Source organism: Ruditapes philippinarum, unplaced genomic scaffold, assembly GCF_026571515.1.
Source record: "Ruditapes philippinarum isolate M1 unplaced genomic scaffold, ASM2657151v2 ctg3574_1_1_1_1, whole genome shotgun sequence".
In the NCBI taxonomy this organism is placed as follows: Eukaryota; Metazoa; Mollusca; class Bivalvia; order Venerida; family Veneridae; genus Ruditapes; species Ruditapes philippinarum.
In genome coordinates this window covers 64,170-82,003 of record NW_026857614.1, presented here as the reverse complement: position 1 = coordinate 82,003, position 17,834 = coordinate 64,170, and the positions used below count along the sequence as shown (strand labels likewise).

The 17,834-nt window shown below is 31.8% G+C and overlaps 1 protein-coding gene across 2 annotated transcripts in view; it reads right to left on the bottom strand.

Annotated features, from left to right (window-relative positions):
* LOC132750332 (DDB1- and CUL4-associated factor 1-like) overlaps window positions 1-9,377 on the bottom strand; it is a 40,586-nt gene extending 31,209 nt beyond the window's left edge. Inside the window, exons 1-10 of one of the 2 annotated variants that reach the window (XM_060740290.1) lie at window positions 9,269-9,377; window positions 6,487-6,613; window positions 5,847-5,923; window positions 5,327-5,400; window positions 4,105-4,221; window positions 3,224-3,361; window positions 2,126-2,891; window positions 1,620-1,756; window positions 925-1,026; window positions 357-515 (exon numbers count right to left, since the gene is read on the bottom strand). In XM_060740290.1, the coding sequence (XP_060596273.1) occupies window positions 357-515; window positions 925-1,026; window positions 1,620-1,756; window positions 2,126-2,891; window positions 3,224-3,361; window positions 4,105-4,221; window positions 5,327-5,400; window positions 5,847-5,923; window positions 6,487-6,596 (1,680 nt within the window). In that variant the 5' untranslated portion in view covers window positions 6,597-6,613; window positions 9,269-9,377. Of the gene's footprint in view, window positions 1-356; window positions 516-924; window positions 1,027-1,619; window positions 1,757-2,125; window positions 2,892-3,223; window positions 3,362-4,104; window positions 4,222-4,661; window positions 4,779-5,326; window positions 5,401-5,846; window positions 5,924-6,486; window positions 6,614-9,268 lie in introns of both variants that reach the window. The other variant, XM_060740291.1, reaches the window with a different exon arrangement.
* Between the last annotated feature and the right edge of the window lie 8,457 nt (window positions 9,378-17,834).

Genomic DNA, 17,834 nt, shown 5'->3' with positions numbered 1-17,834 from the left:
TGCACAATATAACCAACAAGTACAGGCAATAAAAACATTTCACTAAAAAATGTCTTAAAAATGTTGATCAAAAGGCATCATTTCAAACTAAATAATCATTATGAATTTGTATAACATAATCAAAAACTATAAGATAATTTTTCTATCTCATGCAAGATTATAACGATTTGAAAATGTTTTCTTGAATTCATTACACTCTCAGTATATTACATAACTTTTAACACCTGGGGCTACTGAAGAGACAATGATGGTCACATGACAACTTTGAGCTTGAAAGACCATCACAAATACTTATATTTCATTAGTAAAATCAAAACTTTTATCACACATACAGGCAAATAGTGAAATTAACTTACCCGTTCCATGGCATCTTCAAAGTAGGATAGATAATAGAGACATAGGGATACACCAGTGGCAGCTATAGAAGGTCTATATACATCTAACAGTTTCTGTACTCCTCCACGATTCAAGAACTCTATAGCAAACTTTTTATGGCATAATAACACAGCCAGGTACTGAAATACAACAAGTATATCTATCATCCATAAAAAATGTTTACATAATATACACAACTTAGATTGTACTGATAAAATTCATTAAGTTAGCACATTATTTTCATTCAACATATTCACCTAGTTATACATGTCATATGAAATTGAACTCTCAGTCTGATATAATGAGAGAAGACAGAACAGTTTAGCACTGAAGCCCTTATTATCTAAATTTATTCAATAAACCCTGAACAGGAAACACAACATTGCCTTAAATATCGCCTAAGAAGAGGGAAAAATCTTCACGCCCTGAACTGACTTTATTTCTTTATGTCTTTCAATTGCAATTTAAAGTCATAATTCACAAATGCATTTATATAATCTATAGACACATTTAAAACCAAATATTCTGTTTTTAAGTACCTGTACTTACTTTTAAAGCTTCAAAAGCTAAGCGCACATCTCTGTTGTACTTCAGGTTAATATAGTAAAATACTAGATCCATTGCCCTATGTTCAAATGCTGCACTGATCAGCTGTAATAGTAAAGTAACAAAAGGAATAAATAGTATGCTCAAAACTTGTAAATTCTACAACATAATGTCTGTTTAATCATTTTGAAAAGCAAAAAGTATGTGTACTAGAATTTTACTGCCAAAGCAAATGGCCATAAAACTTGTAAAAACTTCAGCATTAAGCCAGACTTTGAAGAGCTAAAAGTACTTGTGCCATAATTTGTACTCCCCATGCTAGTGCCCATGCAAGTTAACTTAGAAGATTACATACATTTTTAAATCAGTTTTAAAACAAATATAGATCTTGGATTAGATTTTTAACTATGTAATTAGCTATATTTTCATATCAGGAACCAGGGCTTATAAGTGGAAGTTTGTGAGTCATTTACTCCTGATTTTGGCTTGTGACCCTTTTCCTTCTTTACCTACAGTATGTATTATCAGCATATAATGTGACTTCCAGTGTCAGACATTTTGCAGTCTCTAGACTTCCAAATTTTAGAACTTTAATGGAAGCCCAGTCAGGAACTCTAATTTTTCCTTACACATAACAGAATACAAATAGTAAATACATGGTAAAAATACATTACTCTGTGACAATTAGTGTAACATACCTCCTGATACTCTCCCATAGGTGTGAGGTATTGTAAGATCAGCCTCTGTTTCATACCGAGGCTAAGTGGTTCTAGACTGTATGATCCTATCACATATGGTTGTATATCTGCCCAACTACTGTTACTGACGTCACTCACTATAACAACAACAACATCATCCGTAATTTTACTAACAATGATCGGTCAATGAAACTTACACTACCTGATCTACAATATTTTAGTTTTAAAGATATAAATATACTGAAAGAAGATCCTTTTTTGAACACAAAACAAAATGCATTTTTACAAAAGATGTTTAAAGATATTTCCTAAGTTTTGAAAACTTTGACAAGACATTTACAGGTCAAGGTCATATATATTAATATTTTCAAAGGAAGCTCTCAAAGATAATTTTTGTTGTATTATGAACATTCCAGCTTGCTGAATGAGTATGATATAGTAAAGGCTACAATTGTCTAAAGAGACATTTAAATTTTGTTTAACAATATCAAGATTTCTTGACTTACACATGAAGCTGTCATCCCGAATTCGTTGTCTCTTCAACCTGTACACATCTTCACTGTAGAAACTAGGAGACAAAGTACGCTTCAATCTAGCTCGTCTCTCTTCAACAGTTATACCATTCTTCTGTTCGTCATCCTCAGATTCAGAATCATCCAAATTGTCCGTCAAATTTACACCATCCAATAAACCTTTACCATTACTCTCAATCAAAATTTCCTCATTTTCCACGACATTTGTATGTGAACCAATGTCTAAATCAGTCTTGATTTTGTTATCATTTTTCACGTTCTTCTCTGACAATACATCACTACATCCAGGAGTCTGGCTATAACTGACTATAGGTTTATTCTCACCGACTCCTTTACTGTTATTCAAAGTTGTGATGCTGTTCTCCAGAACATCCACTTTGGAATTTGTCAAAACTTCATTTAGTTTTGTTTCACTTTTGTTATCATTCTCCTTCACTGAAACTAATTTATCCGGACTTTTATTATACAGTTCTGACTTTGAAGGAGGTTTTTCCCATTTGTTTGGAGACACTTTATTTGGGGACACTTTATTTGCGGATACTGATTGATCTCCCTTTGAAGGAGATTTAGAGTTCTTTCCCTTTACTGGAGAAAAAGCACTATTTGAGCTAGTCTTGCAAGGGGAACCAAACATGGAAAAGTTTCTCTGGTTCTCCTCCACTCTAGATGCCTCCGCTTTCAGGAATTCTTCATGCATCTCCTTCTGAAGAGCATGTAAACGTTGAAGCATCACTGATACCTGAAAGTAGCAATCTTAATAAAGAACTGGGTATTATGATTTCAAATCTAGCTAATTCTCAAGAATTTTTACAATTATTTCTCATTGATTAAAATTCACCTTACTTAGATCAAAAGATAGCCAGGGCTAGCATCTACATATAATTTAGGTAAAAATGTAATTTACCAAAATGTATCTTATTTTTCTTTTAAACACATCTTGAATTTTCATGAAAATTAGCATGAATTTGGAGGCATGCCACTTTAAGTTGGTCTTAAATTATTTACATGTCCTTCTTTTATTTTTCCTACAACTGTAAATACATTTTTCTAAATCAAAATTAAAGTAAGTACCAATGCTGAATTTTTCTCCTTAAAATTAGCTGCCACATCTTGTAGCTCCATGGCACCAGCAAGTAGCCCTGTAGCGTATGTTCTCAATGGTTCATCTGCTTTCTCCGCCCATTTAAACAACTGCTCCACAAGCCCCTCCTACAAATGTATATCAACACTGAAAGTCTATCTTGTATAAACATTTATTGTTTAGCCCTTGTCTTTCATATAATATCTCTGTCATGTACCAATGCTCATTCAACCTAAACTTTCTTTCCTTAATTCTGAACCAGTGTTAACTTGTTCACCAAACTATGAGGAATCAGTGGATTATATTAATGGCCTTAAATTGTCTTCTATGATCACTGTGTGTATGTTCATTTATTTTTCTGGTTTATTATGCAGATTGAAATACCTTTTTTCATATATTCTTTGTCAATCCACCAAACTGGCTTTCCTGTATAACTAACCATTAATTACCAATTTCTCTTTAAGTGACTAACAACTTTTCCAACATGATTTTTAAATCAGTGGTAAGAGACAAATAACCATTAGACTCAATATCTGCGATCAATTGTCAAATTTTTCTCACCTAAGGTTCAAACCAACAAACCCTGGATTAGTAATCCAATGTTTTCCCTAAAGAGTTAAAGGGGCAGACTACTCCCTTGTATCAGTGTTACAATATGCATACAAATCTGCCTATACAAATCAAAATTGGGTTTCAAGATATTATAGATCTGTTGCTGATGTCATTTAACTATGCAAATAGTGTTGCAAATACAACCATATATACTGGATACTTATGTTAAATATCAATAAATAAATCCTATTCCTTTATCAACATTTGTAAGACAACAGACCAGTGAGATATTTCAATATGTATGGGTGTGTTAACATACCGTTTCTTGAAACACAACAGACGTCTCAAGTCCTGGGAGAATATCATATAGTAATCGGCAAGCTAGTGTCTGTACAGTAAGATCACGTTGTGCGTGTAACACGTAACTTGAAACGAGCTGTGAGAAACAACCAGAAATTACAAATAACATGAAAACTTTACATAACAAAATCAACAACAAATGACAGAAACGTTCTGACTTTGTGACATTTTTTTTTCTCAGCTTTACTCTTATGTAGTATTGTAAATCGATATTCTAAGGAACTATTTTTGCTTTCAAATCTATCAAATTATCAGTTTCAGTGTAAAATAAATGTAAGACTTTAAATTCAATTTTCAGTGTAAAAGAAAATATCTTAAAAAAAAATAATAAGATTTTAAATTAATGTTTATGAATGTATTCAAATACGAGCTGACAGCTATTAATTAGCAGAGAACTTCATGACAATGTCACAAAATCAGAACAATAAACAGTTTAATGTAACACGAAAAGTAATAAAGAACTAATAACATTGTCAGACTAACGTCTATAACATCATCAACCACGTTTTTGCATACCGTGTCTACATATAAATCACGTTTATCAATGCCATGTGCTACCCCATACAGAAATCTAGCAGTCTGTACACATAATTCAGTGTTGCCATGGGGATCTAGCAGATATTCACAGACCAACTGTAATATTTAACATATACATTGTACATATACAGTAAAATAAGAATACCCTCATAAGAAATAAAGCAATTAAAAGAACAAATTAACCTTCTGAGTGATCAATGCCTATGAAATGTTTGAAGAATTTATCCATCTAAGACTGACTTGGCTTATAAGTCACAATTGTATTTTGTCAAAAAATTTTGACGCAAATGCAACAACATACCAAGTCTTCATTGAATCTGTAAGATTAACAAATTAAGGAGAATGTAACACTTAGCAGGTACTCTCTCACACAGTCACAGATTTAATAAATTTTGCCAAGAATCAAATCTTTTATACAAGCATATAAATTGTATATATTGTATATTTCCCCACAATTATGACAACAAATCATAGTATAAGAACTTACAGAATATTATGAAAATGCAAGACTTCATTTTATGCTTTGAATTTAATTAATAAGAGTTGCCACTCGTGACTTTGGAACAGTTCATAGTTCGGTAAAAAAATACTGAAAGTGGCTTAAATTATTATTATTAATGATGTATTAATTTTGTTACACATACCCTGTTCATAAATTCCTCATTCTTAAACAGGGCCTTAAACAAATGTCCAAGTGTACATGTTGGGTTGGCTCTACCTGAAATAATCAGAAGAAATGCATAGTATGCTATAACACTATATAACATAATGACTGCAAATTACAATACATATAATAATCCATTATATCAGTAATAAACACATAAAGTGTTATTATATCATTTTATACAAAGTATTTACCATCATATAATTTTTACGCAATTATTCAATTTCATGATGCATGGAGATACCAGTTTATCTAGTTACCGTATCTGTATTTTTCATAACATTGGTTTGTTTCTCAGAATATGTTAAATTTGACACAAAAAAAAAATATCACAAACTTTAATGATGTGAATGTATATTCTATTCCTTTTCATTTCCATGCACTTAGTGACTTTGGAATTTAAAGATTCAAAGCTGGTTATCATTATATACATTACATGTATATCTCGTTCTTTTCAATTTTACCAAAATTACTTAGACTATTGTAATAAGTATACATACCTGGATGCCTGTCATCAAAAGGGTCAGGATCCATTTTATAGTAGGCTTCAGTTTCCCTCTCAACTATCTCTGCCAGTCTAAAGTATAAAATATACTTCCAATTAAAACATTCTAAGATAGTAAAGCTAAGTTTAACTATATTGGTCGATCAACCTTATTTTATTCAAACAACCTAATTACCTATCATTATAATGAAAATACTTAAAAAAAGAAATAAAAAATTAAAACAATTGTAGAGATTATACACATGTTTACCAAAAATGAAAGAAAAAATTGTTGACTGTGATTTTTTTTTACATAATTGTATATGACAATAATTGTTATACATGCAGACTTTATACAGAATATGTAAATTATTCAACACATTATGAATTTATGTACCAGTCAATTGTAACTCTACCTCCCTAACAATTAGTCTAAGGAATAGCAGGAACTTTGACTTTTAGACTATCAAACACCCCAGTGAATGCCCCATTCTGTACAAAAGTCATATGTTAAACCCATACTCAACACACTACATTAGTTAGTATTCTAGTGCCAAAAGAATCAGAATGGGGACAGAGTGATGACTAAACTGCGACTTATTTCCCCCACTAAACCCAAGTAAGAGGGCCAGTGTTACAACTGTATGGTACATTACTTGGTTATTTTTGGAACTGGATTAGACGTAGCAAATCCTGCAGCAGCATTCTCATTGTTCCATTCTTCAAGAATACTGTTTAACTCCGCTAAAGAGTCTAAAGCTGCCATAATTGTGCTTTGTCAATCTGAAAAGAGAATCAAAACATAACTCTCCAACTGCATAAAAATGAACAAATGAATAATTGCTAAAAATTATTTAAATTATAAAAAATTTCAAAGAAATTAGACTGACACCTTGTAACTCTTACTACAACTAACATCAAGTTGGGTGACAAATATCAAGTCAGGGCTCACGCTGTCGGACGCCATTTGTGATAATTTTATAAGATTGGCATATATGTACATCTAAAAAATTGGCAGATTTTGATAAATATTATCAATTTCTGATAATTATTGTAAAAGTCTATTGAAACGCTATAATTCATATTTTAAAAACTCACATGTCTAAATTCTGGATACTGATACCTGTTATAGAATGGTTGAAAGTCGGACAGAAAATGTGCCAATAACGACACTGAATTGGGTAGCAACTTATACATACTAACAATTACTGGAAATAAATACAATTCGGATAAACAAATAAACAGATGGCGTTAATAATCGAAGGAATAACTTATTGATACGAACGTTCATTTCCAATTCAGCTTGACAGGCTTCGCAAAACTGCTGAAAAATTCGCCTGACATTTGGTCAGACAAACTTTCAATTCTTGTCTGACCGAAAGATCTTTTGTCTGACCGAATCTTCCTCGTTGAAAACCAACCAGAAGCGGCCATTTTTCCATTTACCTATAAATTTTCTCGGCGGGCGCCTGGACTCGTATTCCTTTTGTTTCGCATTTTTTTCTTCATTAGATAATTTACGTTTTTTGCCTGGCGTAACGCCATCGTAATAATCATAAATGCAGTAACACCAACATTTTCTTCAGAGTACAAGGTCATTGAATGTCGTATGTATCTAGAATTTGATTGGACACTTATTATGAAACGGCAAATCAAAACTGGTTTTACATTTTTTTTTTATTTAAGGGAGAAAACTCGGTCTTGATCGGTCTTGGATATATCCCGATATTTGTACCGAACATAAGGTCTGGAACTCGGAAAAAATATCAGACAGACCTGATTTTTGCCGGACATGTCCGACGGTCCGGCGACTATCGCGGAGCCTGGTGTGATAATTGGTTACTGCGTCATAAAAAAGGCGCTTTGCAAATTTCAATGCGTCATTTGTGTAACTATTGCGTCAAAAACGAAAGAAACACACAGTAGCGGAAACACTGTGTGAGATCTGATGTATATATTTGTATAAGAACTTTCAAAATATTGTCCAACATTATAATAACCATTAGATATTCATCAGTTAGCCACAGACCACAGGGACCCAGCACAGTGTTGGGATAGTGTAAAAAAGTAATTTTTAAAAAAAATATATATTGTATATATAATATATAGACAAGGGGTGGAACTCGCAAAATCGGCCGAATGCCCCTAGTCCAGTATAAGTCAAAATTTCAAAGTCATTCTTGCGTAAATTATATAAAGCTATATATCAAATTGCAGCTAAATGACATCACTAGACGTTGACAATAACATTACTGTCCCCACTTAAACCGTTTTTGAACAACAAACCGATATTTCGGATGAAACATCGTATTTTTGCTAGGTCGGACAAAACTGTGCAACCCTTCAACACTCGATTTTCTACGTGTAAAAACGCAATTCCAGACCATGTCAATATACCAACCCACAATAAATCGATAAAACAAAACAAAATAAACAACTTACTGCTGGAAATTGTTCCAAAACCAATCAATTATAGCAAACATTCATTTCTTTTTATTTCTCTTCCGTCAAAATATTTTTTGAAGCCATGATACATACTCGGCAACGGTTGTAAGACATCGTTTGATTGGACGATTCTGTGACCCAGCAATGCTTTGTATTTTAATCAACCAATGAAATAATCCGTTTCAAATTGGTCACGTGATAGCCAATGGATGCTGATTACAACTTTCATTTTCACATTCAGGAATTAATTGTTTACAGACGCTATAAAACATTTTAAAAATCAATTTCCGGCGGTAAGTTGTTTCTTTTGTTTTGTATTATCGATTTATTGCGGGTTGATATAATGTCATGGTTTGGAATTGCGTTTTTACAAGTAGAAAATCGAGTGGGGACAGGTTGCACAGTTGTGTCCGACCTAGCAAAAATACGATGTGTCATCCGAAATATCGGTTTGTTGTTCAAAAACGGTTTAAGTTGGGATAGTAATGTTATTGTCAACGTCTAGTGGTGTCATTTAGCTGTAATTTGATATATAGCTTTATATGATTTACGCAAGAATGACTTTGCAATTTTGACTTATACTGGACTAGGGGCGTTCGGCCGATTTGGCGAGTTCCACCCCTTGTCTATATATTATATATAAAGTATAAATTTTTTTCTAGAATTACTTTTTTTACACTATCCCAACACTGTGCCGGGTCCCTTTGCCACAGACATCGTCTTTAAATTGATAAACTGAATACCCAAAATTTACCGTACAGTGCAAATTATGATTTTTGTTTTAAGCTGCTTGACTTAATCGCAAGTGGCTTTAAGCCTAGTCAAAATTAAATGTGTTTAATACAGCCGTTCATTGTTTATTTTCATATTGTCAAAAAATTTGAACAGTTGAATAAAAAATAAAAACAATTTCCACTTTTCAAATATAATTTGGTAATGAACAGTAAATTGGTCATGTCGTTATAACAATAATTTATGAAACAAGATTTTTACCACAACAGAAGATGACAAGACGATCTCAGATTTCGTTTCAACAAGAAGTTAAAAATTGCATGTGCGAAAAGTAAACGCTACCGCCATTTTGAATGTTTTGCAATTGTAGACTGGGTCTCAATAGAAGTACAAGAAAGACACACAACTGCCAAACGCTGAGTGTTTCATTCACATGTTGATGGTAAATGTATAAAGATCATTTATAACATGTATTTACAAGCTAAATCTTGTGTTAAAATTAATTCTTTTAGTCATATGTCGGAATTTTTTACAAGTCATACAGGCGTTCGTCAGGGTGAAAATTTATCTCCCATATTGTTTTCTTTATTTTTAAATGATTTAAACTATTTCCTGTCACAACATTTTAATGGTCTGGATCTACTATCAAACATTGTAAATGATACCCTGAGTGATTCTGATGTTGAAATGTATTTTAAATTGTATATTCTTTTATATGCTGATGACACTGTTATATTTGCTGAATCTGCTGAAGAACTGCAAAAAGCACTAGATGCAATGTCAAATTATTGTCAATTATGGCATTTACAAGTTAATCCTAGTAAAACTAAAATTGTTGTTTTTTGTAAAAGTAAAAGAGGTTTATGTAATATTCCAGCCTTTAGTTTTGAAGGAAATTTGCTAGAAATTGTTGATGATTTTTCATATCTGGGTGTTAAGTTCTCTTATCATGGTAAATTTGCTAAAACAAAGAATCATTTATTAGAACAGGCAAGGAAGGCTATGTTTTCAATTATAGTTAAGGCTAGAAAATTGGATTTGCCTATCAGTATGCAAATTCATTTATCTGATAGCATGGTAGCACCTATATTGTTATATGGTAGCGAAGTGTGGGGAATTGAAAATGTGAATATCATTGATAGATTTCAATTAAAATTTTATAAACTCATATTAAATTTGAAGCAAAGTACTCCAAATTGTATGCTTTATGGAGATTTAGTGATATTACCTTTATCTATTCATATAAAAAGTAGAGTTTTGTGCTTTTGGAATAAGATTTTAAGTAGCAAACAAGAACTGGGTTTATCAAATTTTTGGATTAATAATGTTGCCACTTCTCTTCCATTGTTTAAGAAAATTGTTAAAAATAGACTGAAAGATCAGTTCATTCAAAATTGGCATAGTGAAATGTCACAATCAAGTAAATGTCTGAATTATAGAATGTACAAAAGTGAATTCAGATTTGAAAAGTTTTTAGATATTTTACCATCTCATTTAGCTTTGGTACTATTGCGCTTTAGATGTATGAACCATAAAATGCCTATTGAGTCTGGTAGATTTTGTAATATACCAAGAGAATTAAGAGTGTGTAATTTATGCAATAATAGCTCACTTGGTGATGAATATCATTATTTATTTAATTGTCAATTCTTTAATACTGATAGAAAAAAATATATTACTAGAGAGTATAGTACTAATGTTAATTCAATCAAGTTTTCTATGTTAATGAATAGCACAGATAGGAGTATATTGTTAAAACTTGCAGTATTCTGTAAAAAAATTATTTCAGCATTTAAGTAACTGATAACTAAGCTTATTTTCATAATGTAACACTTTCATTTTTGATTTATATTTGCCATGTAATACACCAGCATATTTCGTGGATATCTCTTTATATGTCATACTATATGTATATATTATTGTATATGTGACTGATGCCTCTATGAGGCCCAGCATTTTCAATAAACTGTTCAAACTGTTCAAACTGTTCATTTTAGGAAAAATCAATAGGAAAAATCTTGCTTTGTTTTTATTTTTAGAAATAATTACTACATGCAATTAATAATTATAACATTCTATCATTAGTCTATTAGAATTTTTTTTTAATGAAGCAAACATTTGGGTTATTATAAAGAATCGAGTCATATCTTTAATTTATTTAACGGGCACTCATTCTCCTGTTTTTATGAACTATTTTCTGTGTTCCGGTTGTTACATGTTTTTATGTCGCATGTTCTTATGAACCATAACAGTATTGAATAAATCTTGAAATCTTCATTAAGATTTCATCGTGCCCACATCATATCAAGAAAAGGACAATCTGACTAAGTTTCAGATCTATTTAAGTTATTTCTTGCATGTTCTTTAATTAAGGGCTAATATTAGTCAGACTGAGAAAAGCACTCTTTTATAGTACCGATTTGATGAAATACATGTATATCACCAGGTATTAATTTATGTACCTGATAGAACTACACATATAAATATGTTTAGTAAAACTAGCTATTGTATCTTTATTTAAACAAGCAATTATCATAGTATTGCAAGCAATCCATAAGTCCCCTACCGGTTAGAACCCCATCAACATTCTGAAGGGCCATTCACTAATGTTTCAATTTTTCTCTATTTTAAGTAAATTTGTTGGAAAAGTTCTTTAAAAGTGATCACAGGAAACAGTTTTTATGAACAGACAGACAGACAGACTGGAGGACACTCTAAAGTTAATATTTGAAACATCCCTGTTACCAAAATATAACATTTTAAAAGCAAAATTCTTAAACAGGAGGTAACTCTTGAATTAAAGATGCAATTTCATAAAAAAAATTTCAGCTCTTTTTGACTAATCACAAATATTGTTATATTTGCCATGTTTTAAGCCTATTTGTTGCCAAGGCAACTGATATTTTTTCAAAATAGGAAGAACAGATAAGACATGCATAATCTCAAGACTGCCATCTACCCATATGTCAAGTTTCATAAAAATATTTCCAGTACTTTTTGAGTTATCACTGGATTCAGTTTATGTGTAAAATTTGCCATATTTTCAGTCTATGTGTTGCCATAGCAACCAGAATTTTCAACATAGGAAGAAAAGAAAAAGACGTGCATAATCTCAAGACTGCCATCTACCCATATGTCAAGTTTCATAAAAATATTTCCAGTACTTTTTGCTTTATCACTGGATCCAGTTTATGTGTAAAATTTGCCATATTTTCAGCCTATTTGTTGCCATAGCAACCAGAATTTTCAACATAGGAAGAAAAGAAAAAGACGTGCATAATCTCCATACTGCCATCTATCCATATACCAAGTTTCATAAAAATATTTTCAGTACTTTTCAAGTTATCGCGGGATCCAGTTTTGTGGACGGACGGACTGACGGACGGACAGACAGACGGACGGACAGACGGACGGACGGACAGACGGACGGAGGGTAAACCTAAAGTCCCCTCCGGTAAACCGGTAGGGGACTAATAAAGATGTTGCCCGATAAATGATTGGTAAAGCCTATATATAGGTAATTTTTTTAACATGTAGTCCTAGGTTCCTATGAGTCTTAGTGTTTTTACTGGTTGTGTGTTTACTAAATGTCATTACGAAATCAAAGATCACGCCCAAGACTTTTTTCCTTATTTGCCCGTTGGATTAAACAAATTTTATCAATTGCTTCTTTCATAAAAAGCCAATAGGTACTGTTCGCCAAATGAACATTATTTGGCATTTTTTGTTGTATTGTTTGTATTGAAGATGATTGGATGATTTGCTATTTCTTTACCAGTCACATGCACCAGAAATGTATTAAACCACGGATTGTAATATAAATCCGTGATTAAACAAATCTTAATTAAAAAAATATTATGCAAGTAATTCAAATATTTGTAAAAACAAAATAGAGATCTTACAAAATATTTCTTGCAAAAAAGAAAAAAGATTAGTATGAACTATTAAATGATGAAAAATAATATTTTGTTCTAGAACAATTTATTTTATCTGCTACATACAAATATGTTTTATCGGATCGTGTATCTCACTTTTACCAACAACATCCATACATGCATATCATTATATCGTGGTTTGTTATCATGTTTGATACGTATTACTATCAGATAAAATACTTTTATTATGGACAATCTCTCTTTAAAGAACATCCCAAACCAGCAAACAATTTTAAAATGACCCAGTTTTATTGAGTACTTTTATGGACGACAGTGGTGCAATCAATTCTCTAACACCCGTTCATCAAGATGATATGGAAAATGAACCAATTGTGGACCAACTCACTTTAAGGTCTCCATTTTTTACTATCTTTATATAAAAATATAAATGTATTTTACATATCATGTTTCCATTACTTAAATAAAAAGCATTTGATAATGTAAGGAACAGATTTAGATTTTTGTCTGCCTATATAATCAAAGATATAAGAAAAACGCCAAAAATAGATCTAAATTTACATTTACTGCCATATTCTCTACTTCATTGTTGATCTTTATTTTCATATTTTATGCTCTTAACTGCATTTTTTTGTGTCGTGTGGAGGCTGCAAAATGTTGTATTTCCTCCTGAAGGGATTGTTGGCATTTATTTATATATTTTTATTTTAATTTTCATTAATGCCTACTTATTTTGTCCCCACCCTCCCCGGTCCTTTGGTCGCGTTCCTTTTACCCTTAACCTTTTGTTGACCTTTTAATCACTTGACTTCCCTAACTTTTCTGTCGGTTTCACTTTAGTGTTGTTTTTTTTTCTGGTTGTTCGGGATCATTGATGCTAGCACTATTAAGTGTTGAAAATTGAGTACCACTCAAGTCGGTGCTAGAGGCGTGAGGGATGTTGCACTATTCTTAATCCCTCATGTACAGACTCATTCAACCTGAGTCTGCAATTTTCATGTTATTTTTGTTGTGATTAATGCTTCCGATGGATCGTATCGATTTATTTAGGGAATAGACATAAACAAATACAATGTTAGCACATATATCAACTTGCATATATATAAAAACACACACATAAATGCAACAAAAATAATTATAAGATTAATTAATGAGTATGTTCTATGTTACCCTAGGATTGCCCATTAAGCTAAAAGCTTATTTCCAATGGGATCCATTTACTATAAAATTATCACACTTACATAATAATAAATGAATTATAAAGATGTTAAAATAAATAAATAAAATAAATGACAATTTTTGCAAAATTGTTCAACAATCAATACACATTTTTCAATATTATAAGACAAGTACATTGTACAAAAACAAAATGAAATAAATTCCGTATAAACTAAAACATGATCAAATACAACATTACTTTTACATCACTTTGTTCCCAGATTTTTTTTCTCTATGATTTCCTGTAGTGAATTGTCTATAAGAACACCTGTCCACGCGGCTTGTTTTTGTTGTTGGGGATACGTTTATTGAATGCTATTCTATTATGTTGATCTTTATCTTCATGTTTCAGTACAGATCGAGCTCTTATTTTTGATTGCATATGGTATGGGTTTCCTCAAGTTTTTAAAACTAAGGACGAAATGGCAATTTTGAAAAAAATATGTGTTTTTTTTTTTAAATAATCATTTTATGTTAACATTTATAGAGTGAATTTTATAGAATGAATTTTATTTGATTAAATCAGGTTATACCTCTATTTTGGAAATATTCATAAAGTATCTTATAACAAAAGCCCTTCCTATTTAGGACTTGTTTTAGGTATGTACGTAGAGAATCCAATTTGTGATGCAATAGTTTTAATTTTGTTTTGCCACAAAATAAGTTTTTCTACAATGTCACAAAATACCAGACAGCATTAGGTCAATAGAAAATATCAAAACAATTTAAACGAAAGTTAAAATTTTTCTTAAATAATTAAAAATGACAAAAAGATGAAATGTATGTTTATAAATTACCATATTGATTTGCAACTTCCGTGATAATGTTTTCCATGCTGATGTTGTATTTGACAATGTAATTAGTTTTTACGGAATTTAATTTAGTTTGATTGTATTCCATGTATTTGTCTCATCATGTCGATAAATGTGTCTTGATTGTAGTACAATGTTTACAAAAATATTTCATTTATTTTAACTTCATGATGATGCTTTTATCATTATATAATTAAGTGCGTTATTATTAAAGAAATTGGACCCCATTGGAAAAAAGCTTTTACTTGCTTGCCCCGTACTTCACTTCAGTGTTGTTATATTTTTTTGGTCCTTCAAAGTCATTGATGCCAGCACTATTCAACGTTGAGAATTGAGTATCGCTCAAGCCGGTGCTAGGAGGCATGAGAGATGTTGCACGTATTCATTATCCCTCATGTACAGACTCAATCAAACCGAGTCTGCAATTCTCTTGTAATTTTGTTGTGATTAATGCTTCCAAGGGATCACTTTGTTTCCAGGTTTTTATACTTCACAACAGCAGGTGTCAAGTGCTGTGTGGCAGCTGTAAAAAGTTGCCCAGTACTTCACTTCACTGTTGTTATATTTTTCTGGTTGTTCGGGATCATTGATGCCAGCACTATTAAGTGTTAAGAATTGAGTACCACTCAAGCCGGTGCTAGGGGGCGTGAGGGATGTTGCACGTATTCATTATCCCTCATGTACAGACTCAATCAAACCTAGTCTGCAATTCTCTTGTAATTTTGTTGTGATTAATGCTTCCGAGGGATCACTTTGTTTCAAGATATGTTTTTAGCTTAATGGGCAACATAAAACATACTAATTAATTTTAAAATTATTTTTGTTGCTTTTTGTGTGTTGTGTGTTGATATATTCGACAATATAGTATGTGCTTATGTATATTTCCCTGAATAAATCGATACGACACCCTCTTTATAAAATATATTGTTCCTTTTATGTATTTTTACAGTTTGAGTTTAGATCTTATCTTTTTAACTTACCAGTCTACGACATGCGGAACTTTCGTACTTTATCGCTGTTGTAAATGTTTTGGAAATGTTACTGAAACTGAAAAAATTGTATTTGATTTAATGGTCAGTGATTATGTTTACGTTTATTAGTTTTTAATTTGATTCTTTTTTCTTATACATTAACACGGGAAGGATCATCCAGCTTTCACCTAAACTAGCTTTTCTAGAAAGTATAACCAAAAATAGGATGGGCAAATTCAGTGAATATTTTGTTTATTTTGTAGTTGAATAGAATAAGCTCAGCTGTCACTTGTCAGTGGTAACATATTTATAATCATTATAATAATGTCTAAAGATTCATTTTCAAGATACACTCTCACTTTTACACTAAAGATTTGTCCTGTACTCCTATATAGACATATCACTTTATAATATAATTTTCATTTTTAGCTAATCTTTTTTGTGTTGTTTTTTCTATTTTGGTAGCTCAACAATTTTGTGCACAAGAGCTTTTTATTTACTAGATGATGGTCACCCTTGGTCAATACCATGTTATATCAGTTTCTAACATTGGTAGGGTAAATCCCGGTAAATACGGACAGATTTTGAATGACGTTCTTTAGAAGCTTTCTGATAGGCAGAAGAGTTACGTTATCTGTTATGTTCGTTGATGTTGCTATTTGCAAATACATATTCCTCGGTCATTTTCATTTGAACCAATGCGTTTCTGGACCAAAACGTTGCGGTATTTATATTTTTTATGCTCCATGTAGAAACATGGTAAATACGGACACAGTACTGAAAATGCGGACAGGTGGTACGTAAAATACGGACATAGAACTTAGCGATAGGGAAAATACGGACACATTGGTCGATTTTAAAAAAATAGGAAATAGAAAAAAGAACACATCAACATATATTCACGAGATATATAATTTCATTGACAATAAAAAATTTGTTAGAACATAAAAGTTTGTGCATTTACTATTTAGTATTATTTACTCAAATATTAACATCTATAGTATAAATTCCCATTAATTTGTCCGTTAAATACAATTATTACTATAGGCAAAGTAATTCATATATGCCTGTTAGACTTAAATATCAAATACACAAATAACTTAATTTTGTACAAAAACACTCCCAGGGTAAAAGTTTAAATATACATGTGTACTACAAGAGTATGGTTATAAAATAATAAAACAACCTCTTTGGAAGTTTTTTTCATTATCAATCTGTTTATGATTCATCCAGGATTAAACTGTATGGAAATGTCAGTTATTTTTCAGTTTTTGTAATTTTTTTCAGAGCACGGCCCCTTTTTGCCTTTTTATTTTCTTTTTGACATTTTTTCTCTATCAATGCCCGTTTCTGCTCCAAAACCTCTATGCTGGTAAGCAATTTATGACTTGTCGGCTTAGAGCGACGCTTTTCTACAGACTCTGAACGTTTTTCAATTTGTGGTGGTAGAAAAAGTGCGTCGATGCTGCTGTTAACAGAAATTTCCTCTTCCTCAGGAATAATATCCATGACAATGGCATCGCCGGTAGCAAGTAGACTCATTAACTGACCAGGTTCACTTATATCTAAAATTGGAGCAAGTGAGCTGTCAGAAGAAGACAGATTGTCACCATCGAATGAGACACTTGTAAAAGGCATTGTGACTTCTTCGAGGGATTCATTGATCGGAGCCGGCATACTCACTTCCTCTATGGAAATATTGCCTAGTGCTAAAACAGGCTCTGGTGGAGGGACAACTGGTACATAAGAGATATTTTCCGAAACTATAACAGACTTAAGCGAACTAACAACTTGTTTAACGGGCATATTTTGTGATGCGAGTGACGGGTTGATCAGTAAGCTTACTTGGACAGAAGGCCCTTGTTGGCACTGCGCATCTATTGAGAGGTACAATACCACAGGCTCTAAAACCATTTTGTACATTCGTTGATGA